This window comes from Oncorhynchus keta, chromosome 17 (assembly GCF_023373465.1).
Source record: "Oncorhynchus keta strain PuntledgeMale-10-30-2019 chromosome 17, Oket_V2, whole genome shotgun sequence".
NCBI lineage: Eukaryota > Metazoa > Chordata > Actinopteri > Salmoniformes > Salmonidae > Oncorhynchus > Oncorhynchus keta.
In genome coordinates, this window is record NC_068437.1 from 37,082,940 (window position 1) to 37,109,684 (window position 26,745).

General features: G+C 52.6%; 1 protein-coding gene across 1 annotated transcript in view; it reads right to left on the reverse strand.

Annotated features, from left to right (window-relative positions):
• Positions 1-3,275: 3,275 nt before the first annotated feature.
• The window catches only part of LOC127908460 (uncharacterized), a 112,071-nt gene continuing 88,601 nt past the window's right edge, over positions 3,276-26,745 (reverse strand). The window contains exons 2-5 of the mRNA XM_052467009.1: positions 22,505-22,577; positions 22,356-22,373; positions 14,470-16,068; positions 3,276-3,381 (exon numbers count right to left, since the gene is read on the reverse strand). Coding sequence (XP_052322969.1) covers positions 15,037-16,068; positions 22,356-22,373; positions 22,505-22,577 — 1,123 coding nt within the window. The 3' untranslated portion in view covers positions 3,276-3,381; positions 14,470-15,036. The remainder of the gene's footprint in view (positions 3,382-14,469; positions 16,069-22,355; positions 22,374-22,504; positions 22,578-26,745) is intronic.

Here is a 26,745-nt window from a genome sequence, read left to right on the forward strand (position 1 = left end):
TCTCTCCTCTCTCTTTCTGCCTCTCTCCTCTCTCTTTCTGCCTCTCTCCTCTATGTTGCTGCCTCTCTCCTCTCTTGCTGCCACTCTCATCTCTCTTACTGACTCTCTTCTCTATGTGGCTGCCTCTCTTCTCTCTCTTGCTGCCTCTCTTTTCTCTCTTGCTTTTCTCTCTATGTTGCTGCCTCTCTCCTCTCTTGCTGCCTTTCTTCTCTCTCTTGCTGCCTCTCCTCTCTCTTGCTGCCTCTCTTCTCTCTCTTGCCGCCTCTGTCCTCTCTCTTGCTTCGATCTCTTCACTCTCTTACTGCCTCTCCTCTCTCTTGCTGCCTCTCTCCTCTATGTTACTGCCTCTCTCCTCTCTTGCTGCCTTTCTTCTCTCTCTTGCTGCCTCTCCTCTCTCTTGGTGCCTCTCTTCTCTCTCTTGCTGCCTCTCTTCTCTCTCTTGCCGCCTCTGTCTTCTCTCTTGCTGCATCTCTTCTCTCTCTTGCTGCCTCTCTCCTCTCTCTTGCTGCCTCTCTCCTCTCTCTTGCCGCCTCTGTCCTCTTTCTTACTGCCTCTCTCCTCTCTCTTGCTGCCTCTCTCCTCTCTCTTGCCGCCTCTGTCCTCTTTCTTACTGCCTCTCTTCTCTCTCTTGCCGCCTCTGTCCACTCTCTTGCTGTGTGTCTCCTCTCTCTTGCTGCGTCTCTTCTCTCTCTTGCTGCCTCTCTTCTCTCTCTTGCCGCCTCTCTCCTCTCTCTTGCTGCGTGTCTCCTCTCTCTTGCTGCCTCTCTTCTCTCTCTTGCTGCCTCTCTCCTGTCTTGCTGCCTCTTTTCTCTTTCTTGCTGCCTCTCTTCTTACTCTTTCCACCTCTCCTCTCTCTCTCAGCCACCTCTCCTCTCTCTCTCGTATCCTCTCTTGCTGCCTCTCTCCTCGCTCGCTGCCTCTCTCCTGTCTTGCTGCCTCTTTTCTCTTTCTTGCTGCCTCTCTTCTTTCTCTTTCCACCTCTCCTCTCTCTCTCGCCACCTCTCCCTCTCTCTCATCTCTTCTCTCTTGCTGCTCTCTCTCTCTCTCTTGCTGCCTCTCTCCTGTCTTGCTGCCTCTTTTCTCTTTCTCGCCGCCTCTCCTCTCTCTCTTGCCGCCTCTCCTCTCTCTCTCGCCGCCTCTCTCGCTGCCTCTCTCCTCTCTCTTGCTGCCTCTCCTCTCTCTTGCTGCCTCTCCTGTCTTGCTGCCTCTTTTCTCTTTCTTGCTGCCTCTCCTCTCTCTTGCTGCCTCTCTTCTCTCTCTTGCCGCCTCTGTCCTCTTTCTTGCTTCGTCTCTTCACTCTCTTACTGCCTCTCTCCTCTCTCTTGCTGCCTCTCTCCTCTATGTTACTGCCTCTCTCCTCTCTTGCTGCCTTTCTTCTCTCTCTTGCTGCCTCTCCTCTCTCTTGCTGCCTCTCTTCTCTCTCTTGCTGCCTCTCCTCTCTCTTGCTGCCCTCTCTCCTCTCTCTTGCTGCCTCTCTCCTCTCTCTTGCCGCCTCTGTCCTCTTTCTTACTGCCTCTCTCCTCTCTCTTGCTGCCTCTCTCCTCTCTCTTGCCGCCTCTGTCCTCTTTCTTACTGCCTCTCTCCTCTCTCTTGCTGCCTCTCTTCTCTCTCTTGCCGCCTCTGTCCTCTCTCTTGCTGTGTGTCTCCTCTCTTGCTGCGTCTCTTCTCTCTCTTGCTGCCTCTCTTCTCTCTCTTGCCGCCTCTCTCCTCTCTCTTGCTGCGTGTCTCCTCTCTCTTGCTGCCTCTCTGCTCTCTCTTGCTGCCTCTCTCCTCACTTGCTGCCTCTCTCCTCTCTCTTGCTGCCTCTCTCCTCTCTCTTTCTGCCTCTCTCCTCTATGTTGCTGCCTCTCTCCTCTCTTGCTGCCACTCTCATCTCTCTTACTGACTCTCTTCTCTATGTGGCTGCCTCTCTTCTCTCTCTTGCTGCCTCTCTTTTCTCTCTTGCTGTCTCTCTCTATGTTGCTGCCTCTCTCCTCTCTTGCTGCCTTTCTTCTCTCCCTTGCTGCCTCTCCTCTCTCTTGCTGCCTCTCTTCTCTCTCTTGCCGCCTCTGTCCTCTTTCTTACTGCCTCTCTCCTCTCTCTTGCTGCCTCTCTCCTCTCTCTTGCCGCCTCTGTCCTCTTTCTTACTGCCTCTCTCCTCTCTCTTGCTGCCTTTCTTCTCTCTCTTGCCGCCTCTGTCCTCTCTCTTGCTGTGTGTCTCCTCTCTCTTGCTGCGTCTCTTCTCTCTCTTGCCGCCTCTCTCCTCTCTCTTGCTGCGTGTCTCCTCTCTCTTGCATGTTACTGCCTCTCCTCTCTTGCTGCCTTTCTTCTCTCTCTTGCTGCCTCTCCTCTCTCTTGCTGCCTCTCTTCTCTCTCTTGCTGCCTCTCTTCTCTCTCTTGCCGCCTCTGTCTTCTCTCTTGCTGCATCTCTTCTCTCTCTTGCTGCCTCTCCTCTCTCTTGCTGCCTCTCTCCTCTCTCTTGCTGCCTCTCTCCTCTCTCTTGCCGCCTCTGTCCTCTTTCTTACTGCCTCTCTCCTCTCTCTTGCTGCCTCTCTCCTCTCTCTTGCCGTCTCTGTCCTCTTTCTTACTGCCTCTCTCCTCTCTCTTGCTGCCTCTCTTCTCTCTCTTGCCGCCTCTGTCCTCTCTCTTGCTGTGTGTCTCCTCTCTCTTGCTGCGTCTCTTCTCTCTCTTGCTGCCTCTCTTCTCTCTCTTGCCGCCTCTTTCCTCTCTCTTGCTGCGTGTCTCCTCTCTCTTGCTGCCTCTCTGCTCTCTCTTGCTGCCTCTCTCCTCACTTGCTGCCTCTCTCCTCTCTCTTGCTGCCTCTCTCCTCTCTCTTTCTGCCTCTCTCCTCTCTCTTTCTGCCTCTCTCCTCTATGTTGCTGCCTCTCTCCTCTCTTGCTGCCACTCTCATCTCTCTTACTGACTCTCTTCTCTATGTGGCTGCCTCTCTTCTCTCTCTTGCTGCCTCTCTTTTCTCTCTTGCTGTCTCTCTCTATGTTGCTGCCTCTCTCCTCTCTTGCTGCCTTTCTTCTCTCTCTTGCTGCCTCTCCTCTCTCTTGCTGCCTCTCTTCTCTCTCTTGCCGCCTCTGTCCTCTCTCTTGCTTCGTCTCTTCACTCTCTTACTGCCTCTCTCCTCTCTCTTGCTGCCTCTCTCCTCTATGTTACTGCCTCTCTCCTCTCTTGCTGCCTTTCTTCTCTCTCTTGCTGCCTCTCCTCTCTCTTGCTGCCTCTCTTCTCTCTCTTGCTGCCTCTCTTCTCTCTCTTGCCGCCTCTGTCTTCTCTCTTGCTGCATCTCTTCTCTCTCTTGCTGCCTCTCTCCTCTCTCTTGCTGCCTCTCTCCTCTCTCTTGCCGCCTCTGTCCTCTTTCTTACTGCCTCTCTCCTCTCTCTTGCTGCCTCTCTCCTCTCTCTTGCCGCCTCTGTCCTCTTTCTTACTGCCTCTCTCCTCTCTCTTCCTGCCTCTCTTCTCTGTCTTGCCGCCTCTGTCCTCTCTCTTGCTGTGTGTCTCCTCTCTCTTGCTGCGTCTCTTCTCTCTCTTGCTGCCTCTCTTCTCTCTCTTGCCGCCTCTCTCCTCTCTCTTGCTGCGTGTCTCCTCTCTCTTGCTGCCTCTCTTCTCTCTCTTGCTGCCTCTCTCCTGTCTTGCTGCCTCTTTTCTCTTTCTTGCTGCCTCTCTTCTTACTCTTTCCACCTCTCCTCTCTCTCTCGCCACCTCTACTCTCTCTCTCGTATCCTCTCTCTTGCTGCCTCTCTCCTCTCTCGCTGCCTCTCTCCTGTCTTGCTGCCTCTTTTCTCTTTCTTGCTGCCTCTCTTCTTTCTCTTTCCACCCCTCCTCTCTCTCTCGCCACCTCTCCCCTCTCTCTCATCTCTTCTCTCTTGCTGCCTCTCTCCTCTCTCTTGCTGCCTCTCTCCTGTCTTGCTGCCTCTTTTCTCTTTCTCGCCGCCTCTCCTCTCTCTCTTGCCGCCTCTCCTCTCTCTCTCGCCGCCTCTCTCGCTGCCTCTCTCCTCTCTCTCTCGCCGCCTCTCTCGCTGCCTCTCTCCTCTCTCTTGCTGCCTCTCCTCTCTCTTGCTGCCTCTCTCCTGTCTTGCTGCCTCTTTTCTCTTTCTTGCTGCTTCTCCTCTCTTTTGCTGCCTCTCTTCTCTCTCTTGCCGCCTCTGTCCTCTCTCTTGCTTCGTCTCTTCACTCTCTTACTGCCTCTCTCCTCTCTCTTGCTGCCTCTCTCCTCTATGTTACTGCCTCTCTCCTCTCTTGCTGCCTTTCTTCTCTCTCTTGCTGCCTATCTCTCTCCTTTCTCTTGCTGCCACTCTTCTTTCTCTTGCTGCCTCTCTTCTTTCTCTTGCTGCCTCTCTTCTTTCTCTTGCTGCCCCTCTACTCTCTCTTGCTGCATCTCTCATCTCTCTTGCTGCCTCTCTCCTCTCTCTTAATGCCTCTCTCTCTTCTCTCACTTGCTGCCTCTCTCCTCTCTTACTGCCTCCCTTCTCTCTCTTGCTGCCTCTCTCCTCTCTCTTGCTGCCTCTCTCTCTTCTCTCTCTTGCTGTCTCTCTCCTTTATCTTGCTGCCTCTCTTTTCTGTGTTGCTGCCTCTCTTCTTTCTCTTGCTGCCTCTCTTCTTTCTCTTGCTGCCTGTCTCCTCTCTCTTGCTGCCTCTCTCTCCTTTCTCTTGCTGCCTCTCTTTTCTGTGTTGCTGCCTCTCTTCTTTCTCTTGCTGCTTCTCTTGTCTCTCTTGCTGTCTCTCTTCTCTATGTTGCTGCCTCTCTTCTCTCTCTTGCTGCCACTCTCATCTCTCTTGCTGCCTCTCTCCTCTATCTTACTGCCTCTCTCCTCTCTCTTGCTGCCTCTCTCCTCTATGTTGCTGCCTCTCTCCTCTATCTTACTGCCTCTCTCCTCTCTCTTGCTGCCTCTCTCCTCTATGTTGCTGCCTCTCTCCTCTCTCTTGCTGCCTCTCTCCTCTATGTTGCTGCCTCTCTCCTCTATGTTGCTGCCTCTCTTCTCTCTCTTGCTGCCTCTCTTCTCTCTCTTGCTGCCTCTCTTCTCTCTCTTGCCGCCTCTCTTTTCTCTCTTGCTGTCTCTCTCTATGTTGCTGTCTCTCTCCTATGTTGCTGCCTCTCTTCTCTCTCTTGCTGCCTCTCTCCTCTCTTGCTGACTCTCTCCTCTCTCTTGCTGCCTCTTTCCTCTCTTGCTGCCTCTCTCCTCTCTCATGCTGCCTCTCTCCTCTATGATGATGCCTCTCTGCTCTCTTGCTGCCTCTCTCCTCTCTCTTGCTGCCCTCTCTCCTCTCTCTTGCTGCCTCTCTCCTCTCTCTTTCTGCCTCTCTCCTCTCTCTTTCTGCCTCTCTCCTCTATGTTGATGCCTCTCTGCTCTCTCTTGCTGCCTCTCTCCTCTCTTGCTGACTCTCCTCTCTCTTGCTGCCTCTCTTCTCTCTCTTGCCGCCTCTGTCCTCTCTCTTGCTGCGTCTCTTCTCTCTCTTGCTGCCTCTCTCCTCTCTCTTGCTGCCTCTTTCCTCTCTCTTGCTGCCTCTTTCCTCTCTTGCTGCCTCTCTCCTCTCTCATGCTGCCTCTCTCCTCTATGTTGATGCCTCTCTGCTCTCTCTTGCTGCCTCTCTCCTCTCTTGCTGCCTCTCTCATCTCTCTTACTGACTCTCTTCTCTATGTGGCTGCCTCTCTTCTCTCTCTTGCTGCCTCTCTTTTCTTTATTGCTGTCTCTCTCTATGTTGCTGCCTCTCTCCTATGTTGCTTCTGTGGCTCAGTTGGTAGAGCATGGCGCTTGTAACGCCAGGGTAGTGGGTTCGATTCCCGGGACCACCCATACGTAGAATGTATGCACACATGACTGTAAGTCGCTTTGGATAAAAGCGTCAGCTAAATGGCATATATTATTATTATATATATTGCTGCCTCTCTTCTCTCTCTTGCTGCCTCTCTCCTCTCTTGCTGCCTCTCTCCTCCCTCTTGCTGCCTCTCTCCTCCCTTTTGCTGCCTCTCTCCTCCCTCTTGCTGCCTCTCTCCTCCCTCTTGCTGACCCTCTCCTCTCTTGCTGCCTCTCTCCTCTCTCTTGCTGTGTGTCTCCTCTCTCTTACTGCCTCTCTTGTCTCTCTTGCTGTCTCTCTTCTCTATGTTGCTGCCTCTCTCCTCTCTCTTACTGCCTCTCTCCTCTCTCTTGCTGCCTCTCCTCTCTCTTGCTGCCTCTATTCTCTCTCTTGCTGCCTCTCTCCTCTCTCTTGCTGCCTCTCTCTCTTCTCTCTTTGCTGCCTCTCTCCTTTATCTTGCTGCCTCTCTCCTCTCTCTTGCTGCCTCTCTCCTCTCTCTTTGCCCTCTCTCCTCTCTCATGCTGCCTCTCTCTCTCTCTTGCTGTGTGTCTCCTCTCTCTTGCTGCGTCTCTTCTCTCTCTTGCTGCCTCTCTTCTCTCTCTTGCCGCCTCTCTCCTCTCTCTTGCTGCGTGTCTCCTCTCTCTCTTGCTGCCTCTCTTTCTCTCTTGCTGCCTCTCTCCTGTCTTGCTGCCTCTCTCCTCTCTCATGCTGCCTCTCTCCTCTATGTTGATGCCTCTCTGCTCTCTCTTGCTACCTCTCTCCTCTCTTGCTGCCTCTCTCCTCTCTCTTTCTGCCTCTCTCCTCTATGTTGCTGCCTCTCTCCTCTCTTGCTGCCACTCTCACTCTCTCTTGCTGCCTCTCTTTTCTCTCTTGCTGTCTCTCTCTATGTTGCTGTCTCTCTCCTATGTTGCTGCCTCTCTTCTCTCTCTTGCTGCCTCTCTCCTCTCTTGCTGACTCTCTCCTCTCTCTTGCTGCCTCTTTCCTCTCTTGCTGCCTCTCTCCTCTCTCATGCTGCCTCTCTCCTCTATGATGATGCCTCTCTGCTCTCTCTTGTTGCCTCTCTCCTCTCTCTTGCTGCCTCTCTCCTCTCTCTTGCTGCCTCTCTCCTCTCTCTTTCTGCCTCTCTCCTCTCTCTTTCTGCCTCTCTCCTCTATGTTGATGCCTCTCTGCTCTCTCTTGCTGCCTCTCTCCTCTCTTGCTGACTCTCCTCTCTCTTGCTGCCTCTGTCCTCTCTTGCTGCCTCTCTCTCTCTCATGCTGCCTCTCTCCTCTATGTTGATGCCTCTCTCTCTGCTCTCTCTTGCTGCCTCTCTCCTCTCTTGCTGCCTCTCTCCTCTCTCTTGCTGCCTCTCTCCTCTCTCTTTCTGCCTCTCTCCTCTATGTTGCTGCCTCTCTCCTCTCTTGCTGCCACTCTCATCTCTCTTACTGACTCTCTTCTCTATGTGGCTGCCTCTCTTCTCTCTCTTGCTGCCTCTCTTTTCTCTCTTGCTGTCTCTCTCCTCTCTCTTGTCGCCTCTGTCCTCTTTCTTACTGCCTCTCTCCTCTCTCTTGCTGCCTCTCTCCTCTCTCTTGCCGCCTCTGTCCTCTTTCTTACTGCCTCTCTTCTCTCTCTTGCCGCCTCTGTCCTCTCTCTTGCTGTGTGTCTCCTCTCTCTTGCTGCGTCTCTTCTCTCTCTTGCTGCCTCTCTTCTCTCTCTTGCCGCCTCTCTCCTCTCTCTTGCTGCGTGTCTCCTCTCTCTTGCTGCCTCTCTTCTCTCTCTTGCTGCCTCTCTCCTGTCTTGCTGCCTCTTTTCTCTTTCTTGCTGCCTCTCTTCTTACTCTTTCCACCTCTCCTCTCTCTCTCGCCACCTCTCCTCTCTCTCTCGTATCCTCTCTCTTGCTGCCTCTCTCCTCTCTCGCTGCCTCTCTCCTGTCTTGCTGCCTCTTTTCTCTTTCTTGCTGCCTCTCTTCTTTCTCTTTCCACCTCTCCTCTCTCTCTCGCCACCTCTCCCCTCTCTCTCATCTCTTCTCTCTTGCCGCCTCTCGTCTCTCTCTCGCCGCCTCTCTCGCTGCCTCTCTCCTCTCTCTTGCTGCCTCTCCTCTCTCTTGCTGACTCTCTCCTGTCTTGCTGCCTCTTTTCTCTTTCTTGCTGCCTCTCCTCTCTCTTGCTGCCTCTCTTCTCTCTCTTGCCGCCTCTGTCCTCTTTCTTGCTTCGTCTCTTCACTCTCTTACTGCCTCTCTCCTCTCTCTTGCTGCCTCTCTCCTCTATGTTACTGCCTCTCTCCTCTCTTGCTGCCTTTCTTCTCTCTCTTGCTGCCTCTCCTCTCTCTTGCTGCCTCTCTTCTCTCTCTTGCTGCCTCTCTTCTCTCTCTTGCCGCCTCTGTCTTCTCTCTTGCTGCATCTCTTCTCTCTCTTGCTGCCTCTCCTCTCTCTTGCTGCCTCTCTCCTCTCTCTTGCTGCCTCTCTCCTCTCTCTTGCCGCCTCTGTCCTCTTTCTTACTGCCCTCTCTCTCTCTTGCTGCCTCTCTCCTCTCTCTTGCCGCCTCTGTCCTCTTTCTTACTGCCTCTCTCCTCTCTCTTGCTGCCTCTCTTCTCTCTCTTGCCGCCTCTGTCCTCTCTCTTGCTGTGTGTCTCCTCTCTCTCTTGCGTCTCTTCTCTCTCTTGCTGCATCTCCTCTCTCTCTTGCCGCCTCTCTCCTCTCTCTTGCGTGTCTCTCTCTCTCTTGCTGCCTCTCTGCTCTCTCTTGCTGCCTCTCCTCACTTGCTGCCTCTCTCCTCTCTCTTGCTGCCTCTCTCCTCTCTCTTTCTGCCTCTCTCCTCTCTTTCTGCCTCTCTCCTCTATGTTGCTGCCTCTCTCCTCTCTTGCTGCCACTCTCATCTCTCTTACTGACTCTCTTCTCTATGTGGCTGCCTCTCTTCTCTCTCTTGCTGCCTCTCTTTTCTCTCTTGCTGTCTCTCTCTATGTTGCTGCCTCTCTCCTCTCTTGCTGCCTTTCTTCTCTCTCTTGCTGCCTCTCCTCTCTCTTGCTGCCTCTCTTCTCTCTCTTGCCAGCCTCTCTTCTCTCTCTTGCCGCCTCTGTCTTCTCTCTTGCTGCATCTCTTCTCTCTCTTGCTGCCTCTCTCTCTCTCTTGCTGCCTCTCTCTTGCCGCCTCTGTCCTCTTTCTTACTGCCTCTCTCTCTCTCTTGCTGCCCTCTCTCCTCTCTCTTGCCGCCTCTGTCCTCTTTCTTACTGCCTCTCTTCACTCTCTTACTGCCTCTCTCCTCTCTCTTGCTGCTTCTCTCCTCTATGTTACTGCCTCTCTCCTCTCTTGCTGCCTTTTCTTCTCTCTCTTGCTGCCTCTCTCTCTCTTGCTGCCTCTCTTCTCTCTCTTGCTGCCTCTCTTCTCTCTCTTGCCGCCTCTGTCTTCTCTCTTGCTGCATCTCTTTCTCTCTTGCTGCCTCTCTCTCTCTCTCTTGCTGCCTCTCTCCTCTCTCTTGCCGCCTCTGTCCTCTTTCTTACTGCCTCTCTCCTCTCTCTTGCTGCCTCTCTCTCTCTCTTGCCGCCTCTGTCCTCTTTCTTACTGCCTCTCTTCTCTCTCTTGCCACCTCTGTCCTCTCTCTTGCTGTGTGTCCTCTCTCTTGCTCGTCTCTTCTCTCTCTTGCTGCCTCTCTTCTCTCTCTTGCCGCCTCTCTCCTCTCTCTTGCTGCGTGTCTCCTCTCTCTTGCTGCCTCTCTTCTCTCTCTTGCTGCCTCTCTCCTGTCTTGCTGCCTCTTTTCTCTTTCTTGCTGCCTCTCTTCTTACTCTTTCCACCTCTCCTCTCTCTCTCGCCACCTCTCCTCTCTCTCTCGTATCCTCTCTCTTGCTGCCTCTCTCCTCTCTCGCTGCCTCTCTCCTGTCTTGCTGCCTCTTTTCTCTTTCTTGCTGCCTCTCTTCTTTCTCTTTCCACCTCTCCTCTCTCTCTCGCCACCTCTCCCCTCTCTCTCATCTCTTCTCTCTTGCTGCCTCTCTCCTCTCTCTTGCTGCCTCTCTCCTGTCTTGCTGCCTCTTTTCTCTTTCTCGCCGCCTCTCCTCTCTCTCTTGCCTCCTCTCTCTCTCTCTCGCCGCCTCTCTCGCTGCCTCTCTCCTCTCTCTTGCTGCTCTCCTCTCTCTTGCTGCCTCTCTCCTGTCTTGCTGCCTCTTTTCTCTTTCTTGCTGCCTCTCCTCTCTCTTGCTGCCTCTCTTCTCTCTCTTGCCGCCTCTGTCCTCTTTCTTGCTTCGTCTCTTCACTCTCTTACTGCCTCTCTCTCTCTCTTGCTGCCTCTCTCCTCTATGTTACTGCCTCTCTCCTCTCTTGCTGCCTCTCTTCTCTCTTGCCGCCTCTGTCTTCTCTCTTGCTGCATCTCTTCTCTCTCTTGCTGCCTCTCCTCTCTCTTGCTGCCTCTCTCCTCTCTTGCTGCCTCTCTCCTCTCTCTTGCCGCCTCTGTCCTCTTTCTTACTGCCTCTCTCCTCTCTCTTGCTGCCTCTCTCTCTCTTGCCGCCTCTGTCCTCTTTCTTACTGCCTCTCTCCTCTCTCTTGCTGCCTCTCTTCTCTCTCTTGCCGCCTCTGTCCTCTCTCTTGCTGTGTGTCTCCTCTCTCTTGCTACGTCTCTTCTCTCTCTTGCTGCCTCTCTTCTCTCTCTTGCCGCCTCTCTCCTCTCTCTTGCTGCGTGTCTCCTCTCTCTTGCTGCCTCTCTGCTCTCTCTTGCTGCCTCTCTCCTCACTTGCTGCCTCTCTCCTCTCTCTTGCTGCCTCTCTCCTCTCTCTTTCTGCCTCTCTCCTCTCTCTTTCTGCCTCTCTCCTCTATGTTGCTGCCTCTCTCCTCTCTTGCTGCCACTCTCATCTCTCTTACTGACTCTCTTCTCTATGTGGCTGCCTCTCTTCTCTCTCTTGCTGCCTCTCTTTTCTCTCTTGCTGTCTCTCTCTATGTTGCTGCCTCTCTCCTCTCTTGCTGCCTTTCTTCTCTCTCTTGCTGCCTCTCCTCTCTCTTGCTGCCTCTCTTCTCTCTCTTGCCGCCTCTGTCCTCTCTCTTGCTTCGTCTCTTCACTCTCTTACTGCCTCTCTCCTCTCTCCTCTCTCTTGCTGCCTCTCTCCTCTATGTTACTGCCTCTCTCCTCTCTTGCTGCCTTTCTTCTCTCTCTTGCTGCCTCTCCTCTCTCTTGCTGCCTCTCTTCTCTCTCTTGCTGACTCTCTTCTCTCTCGTGCCGCCTCTGTCTTCTCTCTTGCTGCATCTCTTCTCTCTCTTGCTGCCTCTCTCCTCTCTCTTGCTGCCTCTCTCCTCTCTCTTGCCGCCTCTGTCCTCTTTCTTACTGCCTCTCTCCTCTCTCTTGCTGCCTCTCTCCTCTCTCTTGCCGCCTCTGTCCTCTTTCTTACTGCCTCTCTCCTCTCTCTTGCTGCCTCTCTTCTCTCTCTTGCCGCCTCTGTCCTCTCTCTTGCTGTGTGTCTCCTCTCTCTTGCTGCGTCTCTTCTCTCTCTTGCTGCCTCTCTTCTCTCTCTTGCCGCCTCTCTCCTCTCTCTTGCTGCGTGTCTCCTCTCTCTTGCTGCCTCTCTTCTCTCTCTTGCTGCCTCTCTCCTGTCTTGCTGCCTCTTTTCTCTTTCTTGCTGCCTCTCTTCTTACTCTTTCCACCTCCTCTCTCTCTCGCCACCTCTCCTCTCTCTCTCGTATCCTCTCTCTTGCTGCCCTCTCTCTCTCGCTGCCTCTCTCCTGTCTTGCTGCCTCTTTTCTCTTTCTTGCTGCCTCTCTTCTTTCTCTTTCCACCTCTCCTCTCTCTCTCGCCACCTCTCCCCTCTCTCTCATCTCTTCTCTCTTGCTGCCTCTCTCCTCTCTCTTGCTGCCTCTCTCCTGTCTTGCTGCCTCTTTTCTCTTTCTCGCCGCCTCTCCTCTCTCTCTTGCCGCCTCTCCTCTCTCTCTCGCCGCCTCTCTCGCTGCCTCTCTCCTCTCTCTTGCTGCCTCTCCTCTCTCTTGCTGCCTCTCTCCTGTCTTGCTGCCTCTTTTCTCTTTCTTGCTGCCTCTCCTCTCTCTTGCTGCCTCTCTTCTCTCTCTTGCCGCCTCTGTCCTCTCTCTTGCTTCGTCTCTTCACTCTCTTACTGCCTCTCTCCTCTCTCTTGCTGCCTCTCTCCTCTATGTTACTGCCTCTCTCCTCTCTTGCTGCCTTTCTTCTCTCTCTTGCTGCCTCTCCTCTCTCTTGCTGCCTCTCTTCTCTCTCTTGCTGCCTCTCTCCTCTATGTTACTGCCTCTCTCCTCTCTTGCTGCCTTTCTTCTCTCTCTTGCCGCCTCTCCTCTCTCTTGCTTCGTCTCTTCACTCTCTTACTGCCTCTCTCCTCTCTCTTGCTGCCTCTCTCCTCTATGTTACTGCCTCTCTCCTCTCTTGCTGCCTTTCTTCTCTCTCTTGCCGCCTCTCCTCTCTCTCTCGCCGCCTCTCTCGCTGCCTCTCTCCTCTCTCTTGCTGCCTCTCCTCTCTCTTGCTGCCTCTCTCCTGTCTTGCTGCCTCTTTTCTCTTTCTTGCTGCCTCTCCTCTCTCTTGCTGCCTCTCTTCTCTCTCTTGCCGCCTCTGTCCTCTTTCTTGCTTCGTCTCTTCACTCTCTTACTGCCTCTCTCCTCTCTCTTGCTGCCTCTCTCCTCTATGTTACTGCCTCTCTCCTCTCTTGCTGCCTCTCTTCTCTCTCTTGCCGCCTCTGTCTTCTCTCTTGCTGCATCTCTTCTCTCTCTTGCTGCCTCTCCTCTCTCTTGCTGCCTCTCTCCTCTCTCTTGCTGCCTCTCTCCTCTCTCTTGCCGCCTCTGTCCTCTTTCTTACTGCCTCTCTCCTCTCTCTTGCTGCCTCTCTCCTCTCTCTTGCCGCCTCTGTCCTCTTTCTTACTGCCTCTCTCCTCTCTCTTGCTGCCTCTCTTCTCTCTCTTGCCGCCTCTGTCCTCTCTCTTGCTGTGTGTCTCCTCTCTCTTGCTGCGTCTCTTCTCTCTCTTGCTGCCTCTCTTCTCTCTCTTGCCGCCTCTCTCCTCTCTCTTGCTGCGTGTCTCCTCTCTCTTGCTGCCTCTCTGCTCTCTCTTGCTGCCTCTCTCCTCACTTGCTGCCTCTCTCCTCTCTCTTGCTGCCTCTCTCCTCTCTCTTTCTGCCTCTCTCCTCTCTCTTTCTGCCTCTCTCCTCTATGTTGCTGCCTCTCTCCTCTCTTGCTGCCACTCTCATCTCTCTTACTGACTCTCTTCTCTATGTGGCTGCCTCTCTTCTCTCTCTTGCTGCCTCTCTTTTCTCTCTTGCTGTCTCTCTCTATGTTGCTGCCTCTCTCCTCTTGCTGCCTTTCTTCTCTCTCTTGCTGCCTCTCCTCTCTCTTGCTGCCTCTCTTCTCTCTCTTGCCGCCTCTGTCCTCTCTCTTGCTTCGTCTCTTCACTCTCTTACTGCCTCTCTCCTCTCTCCTCTCTCTTGCTGCCTCTCTCCTCTATGTTACTGCCTCTCTCCTCTCTTGCTGCCTTTCTTCTCTCTCTTGCTGCCTCTCCTCTCTCTTGCTGCCTCTCTTCTCTCTCTTGCTGACTCTCTTCTCTCTCGTGCCGCCTCTGTCTTCTCTCTTGCTGCATCTCTTCTCTCTCTTGCTGCCTCTCTCCTCTCTCTTGCTGCCTCTCTCCTCTCTCTTGCCGCCTCTGTCCTCTTTCTTACTGCCTCTCTCCTCTCTCTTGCTGCCTCTCTCCTCTCTCTTGCCGCCTCTGTCCTCTTTCTTACTGCCTCTCTCCTCTCTCTTGCTGCCTCTCTTCTCTCTCTTGCCGCCTCTGTCCTCTCTCTTGCTGTGTGTCTCCTCTCTCTTGCTGCGTCTCTTCTCTCTCTTGCTGCCTCTCTTCTCTCTCTTGCCGCCTCTCTCCTCTCTCTTGCTGCGTGTCTCCTCTCTCTTGCTGCCTCTCTTCTCTCTCTTGCTGCCTCTCTCCTGTCTTGCTGCCTCTTTTCTCTTTCTTGCTGCCTCTCTTCTTACTCTTTCCACCTCTCCTCTCTCTCTCGCCACCTCTCCTCTCTCTCTCGTATCCTCTCTCTTGCTGCCTCTCTCCTCTCTCGCTGCCTCTCTCCTGTCTTGCTGCCTCTTTTCTCTTTCTTGCTGCCTCTCTTCTTTCTCTTTCCACCTCTCCTCTCTCTCGCCACCTCTACCCTCTCTCTCATCTCTTCTCTCTTGCTGCTCTCTCCTCTCTCTTGCTGCCTCTCTCCTGTCTTGCTGCCTCTTTTCTCTTTCTCGCCGCCTCTCCTCTCTCTTGCCGCCTCTCCTCTCTCTCTCGCCGCCTCTCTCGCTGCCTCTCTCCTCTCTTGCTGCCTCTCCTCTCTCTTGCTGCCTCTCTCCTGTCTTGCTGCCTCTTTTCTCTTTCTTGCTGCCTCTCCTCTCTCTTGCTGCCTCTCTTCTCTCTCTTGCCGCCTCTGTCCTCTCTCTTGCTTCGTCTCTTCACTCTCTTACTGCCTCTCTCCTCTCTCTTGCTGCCTCTCTCCTCTATGTTACTGCCTCTCTCCTCTCTTGCTGCCTTTCTTCTCTCTCTTGCTGCCTCTCCTCTCTCTTGCTGCCTCTCTTCTCTCTCTTGCTGCCTCTCTTCTCTCTCTTGCCGCCTCTGTCTTCTCTCTTGCTGCATCTCTTCTCTCTCTTGCTGCCTCTCCTCTCTCTTGCTGCCTCTCTCCTCTCTCTTGCTGCCTCTCTCCTCTCTCTTGCCGCCTCTGTCCTCTTTCTTACTGCCTCTCTCCTCTCTCTTGCTGCCTCACACCTCTCTCTTGCCGCCTCTGTCCTCTTTCTTACTGCCTCTCTCCTCTCTCTTGCTGCCTCTCTTCTCTCTCTTGCCGCCTCTGTCCTCTCTCTTGCTGTGTGTCTCCTCTCTCTTGCTGCCTCTCTTCTCTCTCTTGCTGCCTCTCTCCTGTCTTGCTGCCTCTTTTCTCTTTCTTGCTGCCTCTCTTCTTACTCTTTCCACCTCTCCTCTCTCTCTCGCCACCTCTCCTCTCTCTCTCGTATCCTCTCTCTTGCTGCCTCTCTCCTCTCTCGCTGCCTCTCTCCTGTCTTGCTGCCTCTTTTCTCTTTCTTGCTGCCTCTCTTCTTTCTCTTTCCACCTCTCCTCTCTCTCTCGCCACCTCTCCCCTCTCTCTCATCTCTTCTCTCTTGCTGCCTCTCTCCTCTCTCTTGCTGCCTCTCTCCTGTCTTGCTGCCTCTTTTCTCTTTCTCGCCGCCTCTCCTCTCTCTCTTGCCGCCTCTCCTCTCTCTCTCGCCGCCTCTCTCGCTGCCTCTCTCCTCTCTCTTGCTGCCTCTCCTCTCTCTTGCTGCCTCTCTCCTGTCTTGCTGCCTATTTTCTCTTTCTTGCTGCCTCTCTTCTTTCTCTTTCCGCCTCTCCTCTCTCTCTCGCTGCCTCTCCTCTCTCTTGCTGCCTCTCCTCTCTCTTGCTGCCTCTCTCCTCTCTCTTGCTGCCTCTCTCCTCTCTCTTGCTGCCTCTCTCCTCTCTCTTGCCGCCTCTCCTCTCTCTTGGAACCTCTCTCCTCTCTCTTGGAACCTCTCTCCTCTCTCTTGCTGCCTCTCTCCTCTCTCTTGCCGCCTCTGTCTTCTCTCTTGCTGCATCTCTTCTCTCTCTTGCTGCCTCTCTCTTGCCGCCTCTCTCCTCTCTCTTGCCGCCTCTCTCCTCTTTCTTGCTGCCTCTCTCCTCTCTCTTGCCGCCTCTCCTCTCTCTCTCACCGCCTCTCCTCTCTCTTGTAACCTCTCCTCTCTCTCTCGCCGCCTCTCCTCTCTCTCGCCGCCTCTCCTCTCTCTTGCTGCCTCTCCTCTCTCTTGCTGCCTCTCTCCTCTCTCTTGCTGCCTCTCTCCTCTCTCTTGCTGCCTCCCTCCTCTCTCTTGCTGCCTCTCTCCTCTCTCTCTCGCCGCCTCTCCTCTCTCTTGGAACCTCTCCTCTCTCTCTCGCTGCCTCTCCTCTCTCTTGCTGCCTCTCTCCTCTCTCTTGCTGCCTCTCTCCTCTCTCTTGCTGCCTCTCTCCTCTCTCTCTCGCCGCCTCTCCTCTCTCTTGGAACCTCTCTCGCCGCCTCTCCTCTCTCTTGGAACCTCTCTCCTTTCTCTTGGAACCTCTCTCCTCTCTCTCTCGCCGCCTCTCCTCTCTCTTGCTGCCTCTCTCCTCTCTCTTGCTGCCTCTCTCCTCTCTCTTGCTGCCTCTCTCCTCTCTCTTGCTGCCTCTCTCCTCTCTCTTGCTGCCTCTCTCCTCTCTCTTGCTGCCTCTCTCCTCTCTCTTGCTGCCTCTCTCCTCTCTCTTGCTGCCTCTCTCCTCTCTCTTGAATGCTGTGTCTTTCTCTATGTCACTCTCTGTCTCCCACTCTCGGAGCTTTGTGTTGTCTTGCTTATTCTCTCATCGTCTCTGTCTGTCTGTCTGTCTGTCTGTCTGTCTGTCTGTCTGTCTGTCTGTCTGTCTGTCTGTCTGTCTGTCTGTCTGTCTGTCTGTCTGTCTGTCTGTCTGTCTCTCCTCTCCTCTCCTCTCCTCTCCTCTCCTCTCCCTTCCCTTTATGTTGATCGTCCTCAAAGATGACAGTAATTATGTTCATATGAGCGTTTGGCTGGGCTGAACAGTAGCTGGTTTGTGTTATTGAATAATCACCAATCAACAACCCAAGCTGTGACATGGGCTGTCATTACACCAGTATGCCAGGGAGAATGCTTGGCACAGCGGATAAACCTCTTCCAATCCACTTTTAACAGCAGCCCTCTGCTGTTAAAAGCTGCCCTCTTGTCTCAGCAGCCCTCTGAGACGAGACAGGAGAGCCACTGACAGTACAGGCCACACACACAAACACACAGGCCTAGCCGACTAAACTCAACTCCAGATGGTTAATAGTGAAATTTCAAATGCCCATCTCTAAGTGTAATTGCGGGCTATTCTTTTGGTGCTGAAATCAGCCGTTTTCCATTAAAATGTCGGAGCTCCACTCTGCCCATACTAGTTGCTGCTCAACTCCATCATAAATCATAGAGTTGAGTTTAATCGGCTAATACAGGCCAAGACATGCACAGAGACACTTGGAGAAAACACAGAGTGACATGTGGACTGCCTGTACCTGCCTCACACACACACGCTTGCTACATGCATCATTTGAATATAATAGTGGTCTATTGAGGTTGAGATGAATAATGGACAGGGGGATTATGATCTGACTGGAGCTGCTGAGTGTTGGTGGCTGTGTGTGTGTGTGTGTGTGTGTGTGTGTGTGTGTGTGTGTGTGTGTGTGTGTGTGTGTGTGTGTGTGTGTGTGTGTGTGTGTGTGTGTGTGTGTGTGTGTGTGTGTGTGTGTGTGTGTGTGTGTGTGTGTGTGTGGCATTCATCTGTGCTGTCAGTGCAGCCATCTTTCTCTCATTAGTTTCCTGGAGCCCTGAGTGGGGCCCCTGGAGCATTCATTATACAGAGAGAGGACCTTCCGTGTGTCGGGTAACAGACAGAGGGCTTCAGTTATTACAGGGGCTGTTCCCTCTGGACTGGCTGGCTTTTCACTCCTTCCTCCACTAGACCAAATAGGGAATCCTGAGGACGAAGGGGCCTGCTGACCCCCACACACACACACACATTCCATACCACAAAAGGAGGGACTTGAAGAATGAGAGAAGATTTTAATGACACGCTTCGCAGGCTCTCGTTTCCTGCCACCCGACGGCAGGAGCTGTCCGTTACTGTGACAGACGGCTCCATTTTCCAAATATTGTTTCATATCAGGCCTGAGACATTAGAGAATGACAGCGCCTGTTACCGCGTGATGGATGGACCTCTTTGAATAGACCATCAGGGGAAGGATGAGGTCGCCACCACAGCAGTACTTTCTCTTTCCTCCTTCCCTCCTTCCTTCCTCACTTCCCCCCAGGGCTTTCAAATTAAACTTGTTCTGATTAAAAATGTGGCAACGTAGATCTTATGAAAAATGTTGAGGGAAGTTTATCTTTGTTCTTTGGTTGTGGAGTGGACATGGCCTTTTCATTTGGACAGGCAGGGCACTGAGCAGGGGGAGGGGGAAACATGGCCTTTTCATTTGGACAGGCAGGGCACTGAGCAGGGGGAGTGGACATGGCCTTTTCATTTGGACAGGCAGGGCACTGAGCAGGGGGAGGGGAAACATGGCCTTTTCATTTGGACAGGCAGGGCACTGAGCAGGGGGAGTGGACATGGCCGTTTCATTTGGACAGGCAGGGCACTGAGCAGGGGGAGGGGAAACATGGCCTTTTCATTTGGACAGGCAGGGCACTGAGCAGGGGGAGTGGACATGGCCTTTTCATTTGGACAGGCAGGGCACTGAGCAGGGGGAAGGGAAACATGGCCTTTTCATTTGGACAGGCAGGGCACTGAGCAGGGGAGTGGAAACAGGGCCTTTTCATTTGGACAGGCAGGGCACTGAGCAGGGGAGTGGACATGGCCGTTTCATTTGGACAGGCAGGGCACTGAGCAGGGGGAGGGGAAACATGGCCTTTTCATTTGGACAGGCAGGGCACTGAGCAGGGGAGGGGAAACATGGCCTTTTCATTTGGACAGGCAGGGCACTGAGCAGGGGGGGAAACATGGCCTTTTCATTTGGACAGGCAGGGCACTGAGCAGGGGGAGGGGAAACAGGGCCTTTTCATTTGGACAGGCAGGGCACTGAGCAGGGGGAGGGGAAACAGGGCCTTTTCATTTGGACAGGCAGGGCACTGAGCAGGGGGAGGGGAAACAGGGCCTTTTCATTTGGACAGGCAGGGCACTGAGCAGGGGGAGGGGAAACAGGGCCTTTTCATTTGGACAGGCAGGGCACTGAGCAGGGGGAGGGGAAACAGGGCCTTTTCATTTGGACAGGCAGGGCACTGAGCAGGGGGAGGGGAAACATGGCCTTTTCATTTGGACAGGCAGGGCACTGAGCAGGGGGGGGGAAACATGGCCTTTTCATTTGGACAGGCAGGGCACTGAGCAGGGGGAGGGGAAACATGGCCTTTTCATTTGGACAGGCAGGGCACTGAGCAGGGGGAGGGGAAACAGGGCCTTTTCATTTGGACAGGCAGGGCACTGAGCAGGGGAGGGGAAACAGGGCCTTTTCATTTGGACAGGCAGGGCACTGAGCAGGGGAGGGGGAACAGGGCCTTTTCATTTGGACAGGCAGGGCACTGAGCAGGGGAGGGGAAACAGGGACTTTTAATTTGGACAGGCAGGGCACTGAGCAGGGGAGGGGAAACAGGGCCTTTTCATTTGGACAGGCAGGGCACTGAGCAGGGGAGGGAAACAGGGCCTTTTCATTTGGACAGGCAGGGCACTGAGCAGGGGAGGGGAAACAGGGCCTTTTCATTTGGACAGGCAGGGCACTGAGCAGGGGGAGGGGAAACAGGGCCTTTTCATGTGGACAGGCAGTGCACTGAGCAGGGGGAGGGGAAACAGGGCCTTTTCATTTGGACAGGCAGGGCACTGAGCAGGGGAGGGGAAACAGGGCCTTTTCATTTGGACAGGCAGGGCACTGAGCAGGGGGAGGGGGAAACAGGGCCTTTTCATTTGGACAGGCAGGGCACTGAGCAGGGGAGGGGAAACATGGCCTTTTCATTTGGACAGGCAGGGCACTGAGCAGGGGAGGGGAAACATGGCCTTTTCATTTGGACAGGCAGGGCACTGAGCAGGGGAGGGGAAACATGGCCTTTTCATTTGGACAGGCAGGGCACTGAGCAGGGGGAGGGGAAACAGGGCCTTTTCATTTGGACAGGCAGGGCACTGAGCAGGGGGAGGGGAAACAGGGCCTTTTCAGTTGGACAGGCAGGGCACTGAGCAGGGGAGGGGAAACAGGGCCTTTTCATTTGGACAGGCAGGGCACTGAGCAGGGGAGGGGAAACAGGGCCTTTTCATTTGGACAGGCAGGGCACTGAGCAGGGGGAGGGGAAACAGGGCCTTTTCATTTGGACAGGCAGGGCACTGAGCAGGGGGAGGGGAAACAGGGCCTTTTCATTTGGACAGGCAGGGCACTGAGCAGGGGAGGGGAAACATGGCCTTTTCATTTGGACAGGCAGGGCACTGAGCAGGGGAGGGGAAACAGGGCCTTTTCATTTGGACAGGCAGGGCACTGAGCAGGGGAGGGGAAACAGGGCCTTTTCATTTGGACAGGCAGGGCACTGAGCAGGGGAGGGGAAACAGGGCCTTTTCATTTGGACAGGCAGGGCACTGAGCAGGGGAGGGGAAACAGGGCCTTTTCATTTGGACAGGCAGGGCACTGAGCAGGGGGAGGGGAAACTGGGCCTTTTCATTTGGACAGGCAGGGCACTGAGCAGGGGAGGGGGAAACATGGCCTTTTCATTTGGACAGGCAGGGCACTGAGCAGGGGAGGGGAAACATGGCCTTTTCATTTGGACAGGCAGGGCACTGAGCAGGGGAGGGGAAACTGGGCCTTTTCATTTGGACAGGCAGGGCACTGAGCAGGGGAGGGGAAACAGGGCCTTTTCATTTGGACAGGCAGGGCACTGAGCAGGGGAGGGGAAACAGGGCCTTTTCATTTGGACAGGCAGGGCACTGAGCAGGGGGAGGGGAAACATGGCCTTTTCATTTGGACAGGCAGGGCACTGAGCAGGGGAGGGGAAACAGGGCCTTTTCATTTGGACAGGCAGGGCACTGAGCAGGGGAGGGGAAACAGGGCCTTTTCATTTGGACAGGCAGGGCACTGAGCAGGGGGAGGGGAAACAGGGCCTTTTCATTTGGACAGGCAGGGCACTGAGCAGGGGGAGGGGAAACAGGGCCTTTTCATTTGGACAGGCAGGGCACTGAGCCAATATTATTAGCAATCAAATCAAAAATCGAATCAGATTGTACTTGTCAAATGTGCCGAATACAACTGGTCTAGACTTTAAAAAATACAAATACAACTGGTCTATACTTTAAAAAATACAAATAAAACTGGTCTAGACTTTAAAAAATACAAATACAACTGGTCTAGACTTTAAAAAATACAAATACAACTGGTCTAGACTTTAAAAAATACAAATACAACTGGTCTAGAATTTACTTTGAAATGCTCCCAGTACCAAGTATCAACTCACACCTAGGGGTCTTTACTTTATTTATTTCACATTTCCTATTTTCAGGGCCCTAACTACATTACTTTCACCAGCTGACATAAGAGTAGATATCATCTCATAGAGACGCCTGCTGTGTTTGGGTTCTAGTGATGCAATAACAAAGAGTCGGTCAGTGGCTTTGATGTCGCAGATTGTGATCTCCATCCACAAACTGAATTTAATTGGGTAATTCTGATTGTTTATTACATAAAGCACCCAATTCCTTTAGATGTTTTTTACTCTCTGTAAATGGCCATTGCTCTGTAGATGGCTGATATGATTAAGGATAGTTAACTAAACGCGGAGTCTGCTGCCAGACCGTACTGAGGCCTGTTGAGGAGGAATGAGTCAGAGCTGGAGAGAGGGAGGTAGGGAGGGAGAGAGAGAAAGAAAGAAGAAGAGGATAGGGGGGCCATCCCTGTCCCCGTCGTACCGCACAAAAGTATTTTTTCTATACATTTCTTAACATTATCCTGAGTTTGATTCTACTGTGGGTCTGAGTTAATGTGAATGAAAAGGCTGCTGATTGCAAAAGGCTACAAAGCAACAGACTACTGAGTAGCAAATAAGGACGATCTGTCCTCATTTCAAGGATGATGAGAGGATTTAAACACGAGAGGAAAGTTTAGAAATCAGCTAAAGCTGGTTATTAAAGGGTGACATCAGTGTGGTAAAACCATAACTCTCTGGGATTGAAAACATTTTGCTGGATCTATGTGTGTTTTTCTAGTGGTTACTTAAAGTGTGACAAATAGCAGAGCCCTGCCTGTCCTCTAGAGAAACCGCTGTGGGTCTGTATCGCACAATGTTTATTTTCATTTTCATTCATCAGACTCCACTGTGGAAAATGTGCACTAGGATTGTTAAACTAGGGGTTAATGTATAGGTTTATATAAGTTCAAAGTTCTGTTTGAGTAGAAAAGCAGTTGTGAGGGGTGAGAATTATTTGTGTGTGTGTGTGTTTGAGTGTGAGTGTGCTGGTTTGTAGGTGTTGTGTGCATCTGTGTGCGTGTGTTTGTTAGTTTATCATGCATGCTGTTGGCAGTAATGCGTCTTGGCATGTGTTTATGGCTAGGTTTGTGTCTGTTGATGTGTCTCCCTGTCTCCGTGTGCGTTTAACGCCAGTCTAAAGCTGGTGCTAAAACCAGTCTCAGTACGGGAAGACGAGAATTACTACTGCCATAACTCTCTCTCTCACTTTAGCTGAGGTATTTCAACACCCCCAAAGTGTGGCTTGTTAATCAATGTGAAATCCTGACCTTGCAAAGACATCATAATCCATCCCTACATTTTCATAGGAGTAATTCAATTTCTCCAACCATCCATCACGTTTTATAGCCGAGTACATTATATATTTTAATGGTAGATGATGTGTGTTGTTGTTCCTTGAGCTAACTCCAGGAGGTGATTATGAATTGTTGCTATTCTGTGTGTGTGTGTGTGTGTGTGTGTGTGTGTGTGTGTGTGTGTGTGTGTGTGTGTGTGTGTGTGTGTGTGTCAAGGTTTCTGGGCCTGGTTAAGCTCTCCCTGGAGTTCCAGTGTTGATGAGAGCTGAAGCCCTGCAGACATTAATGTGGGCACATTTATACTTACTTTAATGAAGTATTCATGCTAGGGGAGCATGGAGAGCACAAACAATAGGAGTGTTTGTATCAGTATTGATATCAGCAGGCAAATCCCAGCTGTACGGGGAGGAGGGAGGGAGATGCTGCCGAGTGCTAGGCTCCATCGACAGCCCAGACCGCCAGTATGTCTGCCTCTGTCGCCAGGTCCAGAGCGGCTACGCTAGTTAGTTCGTTTCTGTAAACGAAGGATCTGCACCACGGGGAAGCAATGGAGAGAGAAGAGAGGGAGGATTGGATGAGACGAGAGATGTCCCAGTCCCAGGTCTGCTGATTGCTACCACATTGGGGATGGTTTGTGGGAGAGTGTACCCATGGATCATGGAGGCTGTGCGGTAGACTGCACTGGTCTGTCAGCTGGCTGGTTCAGCCCTGTGGCACTTCACCCTCTGCCCCTCAGGCAGGCCCTGAGGCAAGGACATATCCCTCAAATAAAATTAAATCAAATGTTATGTGTCACATACTCATGGTTAGCAGATGTTAGCAGTTATGAAGGCAGGTAGCCTAGTGGTTAGTGCGTTGGGCCAGTGACCGAAAGGTTGCTAGATCAAATCTCCGAGCTGATAAGGTTCAAAACTGTCATCCTGCTCCTGAACGAGGCAGTTAACCCACTGTTCCTAGGGCGCCATTGTAAATAAGAATGTGTTCTTAACTGACTTGCCTAGTTAAATAAAATAAAAATTATAATAATGCGAGTGTAGCGAAATGCTTGTGCTTCTAATTAGTTCTGACAGTGCAGTAATATCTAGCAAATTCAAAACAACTACCTTATACACACAAATGTAAAGGGATGGAATAAGAATATATACATATGGATGAGCGATGGCCGTGTGGCATAGACAAGATCCAATAGATGGCATGAAATGCAGTACATACATATGTGATGAGTAATGTAGAATATGTAAACATTATTAAAGTTGCATTATTTAAAGTGGCCAGTGATTTGGGTCTGTATATTGGCAGCAGCCTCTCTATGTTAGTGATGGCTGTTTAACAGTCTGATGGCCTTGAGATTGAAGCTGTTTTTCAGTCTCTCAGTCCCAGCTTTGATGCACCTGTACTGACCTCGCCTTCTGGATGATAACGGGATGAACAGGCAGTGGCTTGGGTGGTTGTTGTCCTGTGATATTTTCGGCCTTTCTGTGTCATCGGGTGCTGTAGGTGTCCTGTAGGGTATGTAGTTTGACCCGGGGATGCGTTGTGCAGACCGTACTACCCTCTGGAGAGCCTTACATTTGAGCGAGGTGCAATTACCGTACCAGGCGGTGATACAGCCCGACAGGATGCTCTCGATTGTGCATCTGTAAAAGTTTGTGTATATATTAGAGTGTTTTAGATGACAAGCCAAATTTCTTCAGCCTCCTGAGATTGAAGAGGCACTGTTGCGCCTTCTTCACCACACTGTCTGTGATGGTGGACCATTTCAGTTTGTCCGTGATGTGTATGCAGAGGAACTTAAAACGTTCCACCTTCTCCACAACTGTCACGTCGATGTTTCCTGATGTCCACGGTCATCTCCTTTGTTTTGTTGACGTTGAGTGAGAGGTTATTTTCCTGACACAACACTCTGAGGGACTTACCTCCTCCCTGTAGGCCGTCTCGTCGTTGCTGATAATCAAGCCCACTACTGTTGTATCGTCTGCAAACTTGATGATTGAGTTGGAGGCGTGCATGGCCACACAGTCATGGGTGAACAGGGAGTATAGGAGGGGGCTGAGTACGCACCCTTGTGGGGCCCCAGTGTTGAGGATCAGCAAAGTGGACATGTTGTTGCCTACCTTCACCACCTGGGGACGGCCCGTCAGATAATCCAAGACACAGTTGCACAGGGCGAGGTTGAGAACCAGGGCCTTAAGCTTAATGATGAGCTTGGAGGGTACTATGGTTTTGAATACTGAGCTTACAGACTACAAAGGAAAGCACAGCCGCGAGCTGCCCAGTGACACAAGCCTACCAGACGAGCTAAATCACTTCTATGCTCGCTTTGAGGCAAGCAGCACTGAGGCATTCATGCGAGCATCAGCTGTTCCGGACGACTGTGTGATCACGCTCTCCGTAGCCGACGTGAGTAAGACCTTTAAACAGGTCAACGTACACAAGGCTGCGGAGCCAGAAGGATTACCAGGACATGTTCTCCGGGCATGTGCTGACCAACTGGCAGGTGTCTTCACTGACATTTTCAACATTTCCCTGATTGAGTTTGTAATACCAACATGCTTCAAGCAGACCACCATAGGTCTGTATTTTCCTCAAAGCGGGTGTTTAGCTTGTCTGGGAGAAAGACATTGGTTTCCGTGACGTGCCTGGTTTTCTTTTTATAGTCTGTAATTGCCTGTAGACCCTGCCACATACGTCTCGTGTCTGGGCCGTTGAATTGCAAAATTTTGCTTGTTTGATTGCCTTGCGGGGGAAATAACTACACTGTTTATATTTGGCCATATTCCCCCAAACTTTTTCCATGGTTGAATGCGGTGGCTTTCAGTGTTGCGCACCACCATCTATCCCTCACATCATTCCCTGTGCCTAGGCTAGGACATATCCCTCACATCCCTTCCTGGGACTAGGCCAGGACATATCCCTCACATCCCTTCCTGGGACTAGGCCAGGACATATCCCTCACATCCCTTCCTGGGACTAGGCTAGGACATATCCCTCACATCCCTCCCTGGGACTAGGCTAGGACATATCCCTCACATCATTCCCTGTGCCTAGGCCAGGACATATCCCTCACATCATTCCCTGTGCCTAGGCCAGGACATATCCCTCACATCCCTTCCTGGGACTAGGCTAGGACATATCCCTCACATCCCTTCCTGGGACTAGGCTAGGACATATCCCTCACATCCCTTCCTGGGACTAGGCCAGGACATATCCCTCACATCCCTTCCTGTGCCTAGGCCAGGACATATCCCTCACATCCCTTCCTGGGACTAGGCTAGGACATATCCCTCACATCCCTTCCTGGGACTAGGCCAGGACATATCCCTCACATCCCTTCCTGGGACTAGGCCAGGACATATCCCTCACATCCCTTCCTGGGACTAGGCTAGGACATATCCCTCACATCCCTCCCTGGGACTAGGCTAGGACATATCCCTCACATCCCTCCCTGGGACTAGGCTAGGACATATCCCTCACATCCCTTCCTGGGACTAGGCCAGGACATATCCCTCACATCCCTTCCTGGGACTAGGCCAGGACATATCCCTCACATCCCTTCCTGGGACTAGGCTAGGACATATCCCTCACATCCCTCCCTGGGACTAGGCTAGGACATATCCCTCACATCATTCCCTGTGCCTAGGCCAGGACATATCCCTCACATCATTCCCTGTGCCTAGGCCAGGACATATCCCTCACATCCCTTCCTGGGACTAGGCTAGGACATATCCCTCACATCCCTTCCTGGGACTAGGCTAGGACATATCCCTCACATCCCTTCCTGGGACTAGGCCAGGACATATCCCTCACATCCCTTCCTGTGCCTAGGCCAGGACATATCCCTCACATCCCTTCCTGGGACTAGGCTAGGACATATCCCTCACATCCCTCCCTGGGACTAGGCTAGGACATATCCCTCACATCCCTCCCTGGGCCAAGGCTAGGACATATCCCTCACATCATTCCCTGTGCCTAGGCCAGGACATATCCCTCACATCCCTTCCTGGGACTAGGCTAGGACATATCCCTCACATCCCTTCCTGGGACTAGGCCAGGACATATCCCTCACATCCCTTCCTGGGACTAGGCTAGGACATATCCCTCACATCCCTTCCTGTGCCTAGGCCAGGACATATCCCTCACATCCCTTCCTGGGACTAGGCTAGGACATATCCCTCACATCCCTCCCTGGGACTAGGCTAGGACATATCCCTCACATCCCTCCCTGGGACTAGGCTAGGACATATCCCTCACATCCCTTCCTGGGACTAGGCTAGGACATATCCCTCACATCATTCCCTGTGCCTAGGCCAGGACATATCCCTCACATCCCTTCCTGGGACTAGGCTAGGACATATCCCTCACATCCCTCCCTGGGACTAGGCTAGGACATATCCCTCACATCATTCCCTGTGCCTAGGCCAGGACATATCCCTCACATCCCTTCCTGGGACTAGGCTAGGACATATCCCTCACATCCCTCCCTGGGACTAGGCTAGGACATATCCCTCACATCCCTCCCTGGGACTAGGCTAGGACATATCCCTCACATCCCTTCCTGGGACTAGGCTAGGACATATCCCTCACATCATTCCCTGTGCCTAGGCCAGGACATATCCCTCACATCCCTTCCTGGGACTAGGCTAGGACATATCCCTCACATCCCTCCCTGGGACTAGGCCAGGACATATCCCTCACAT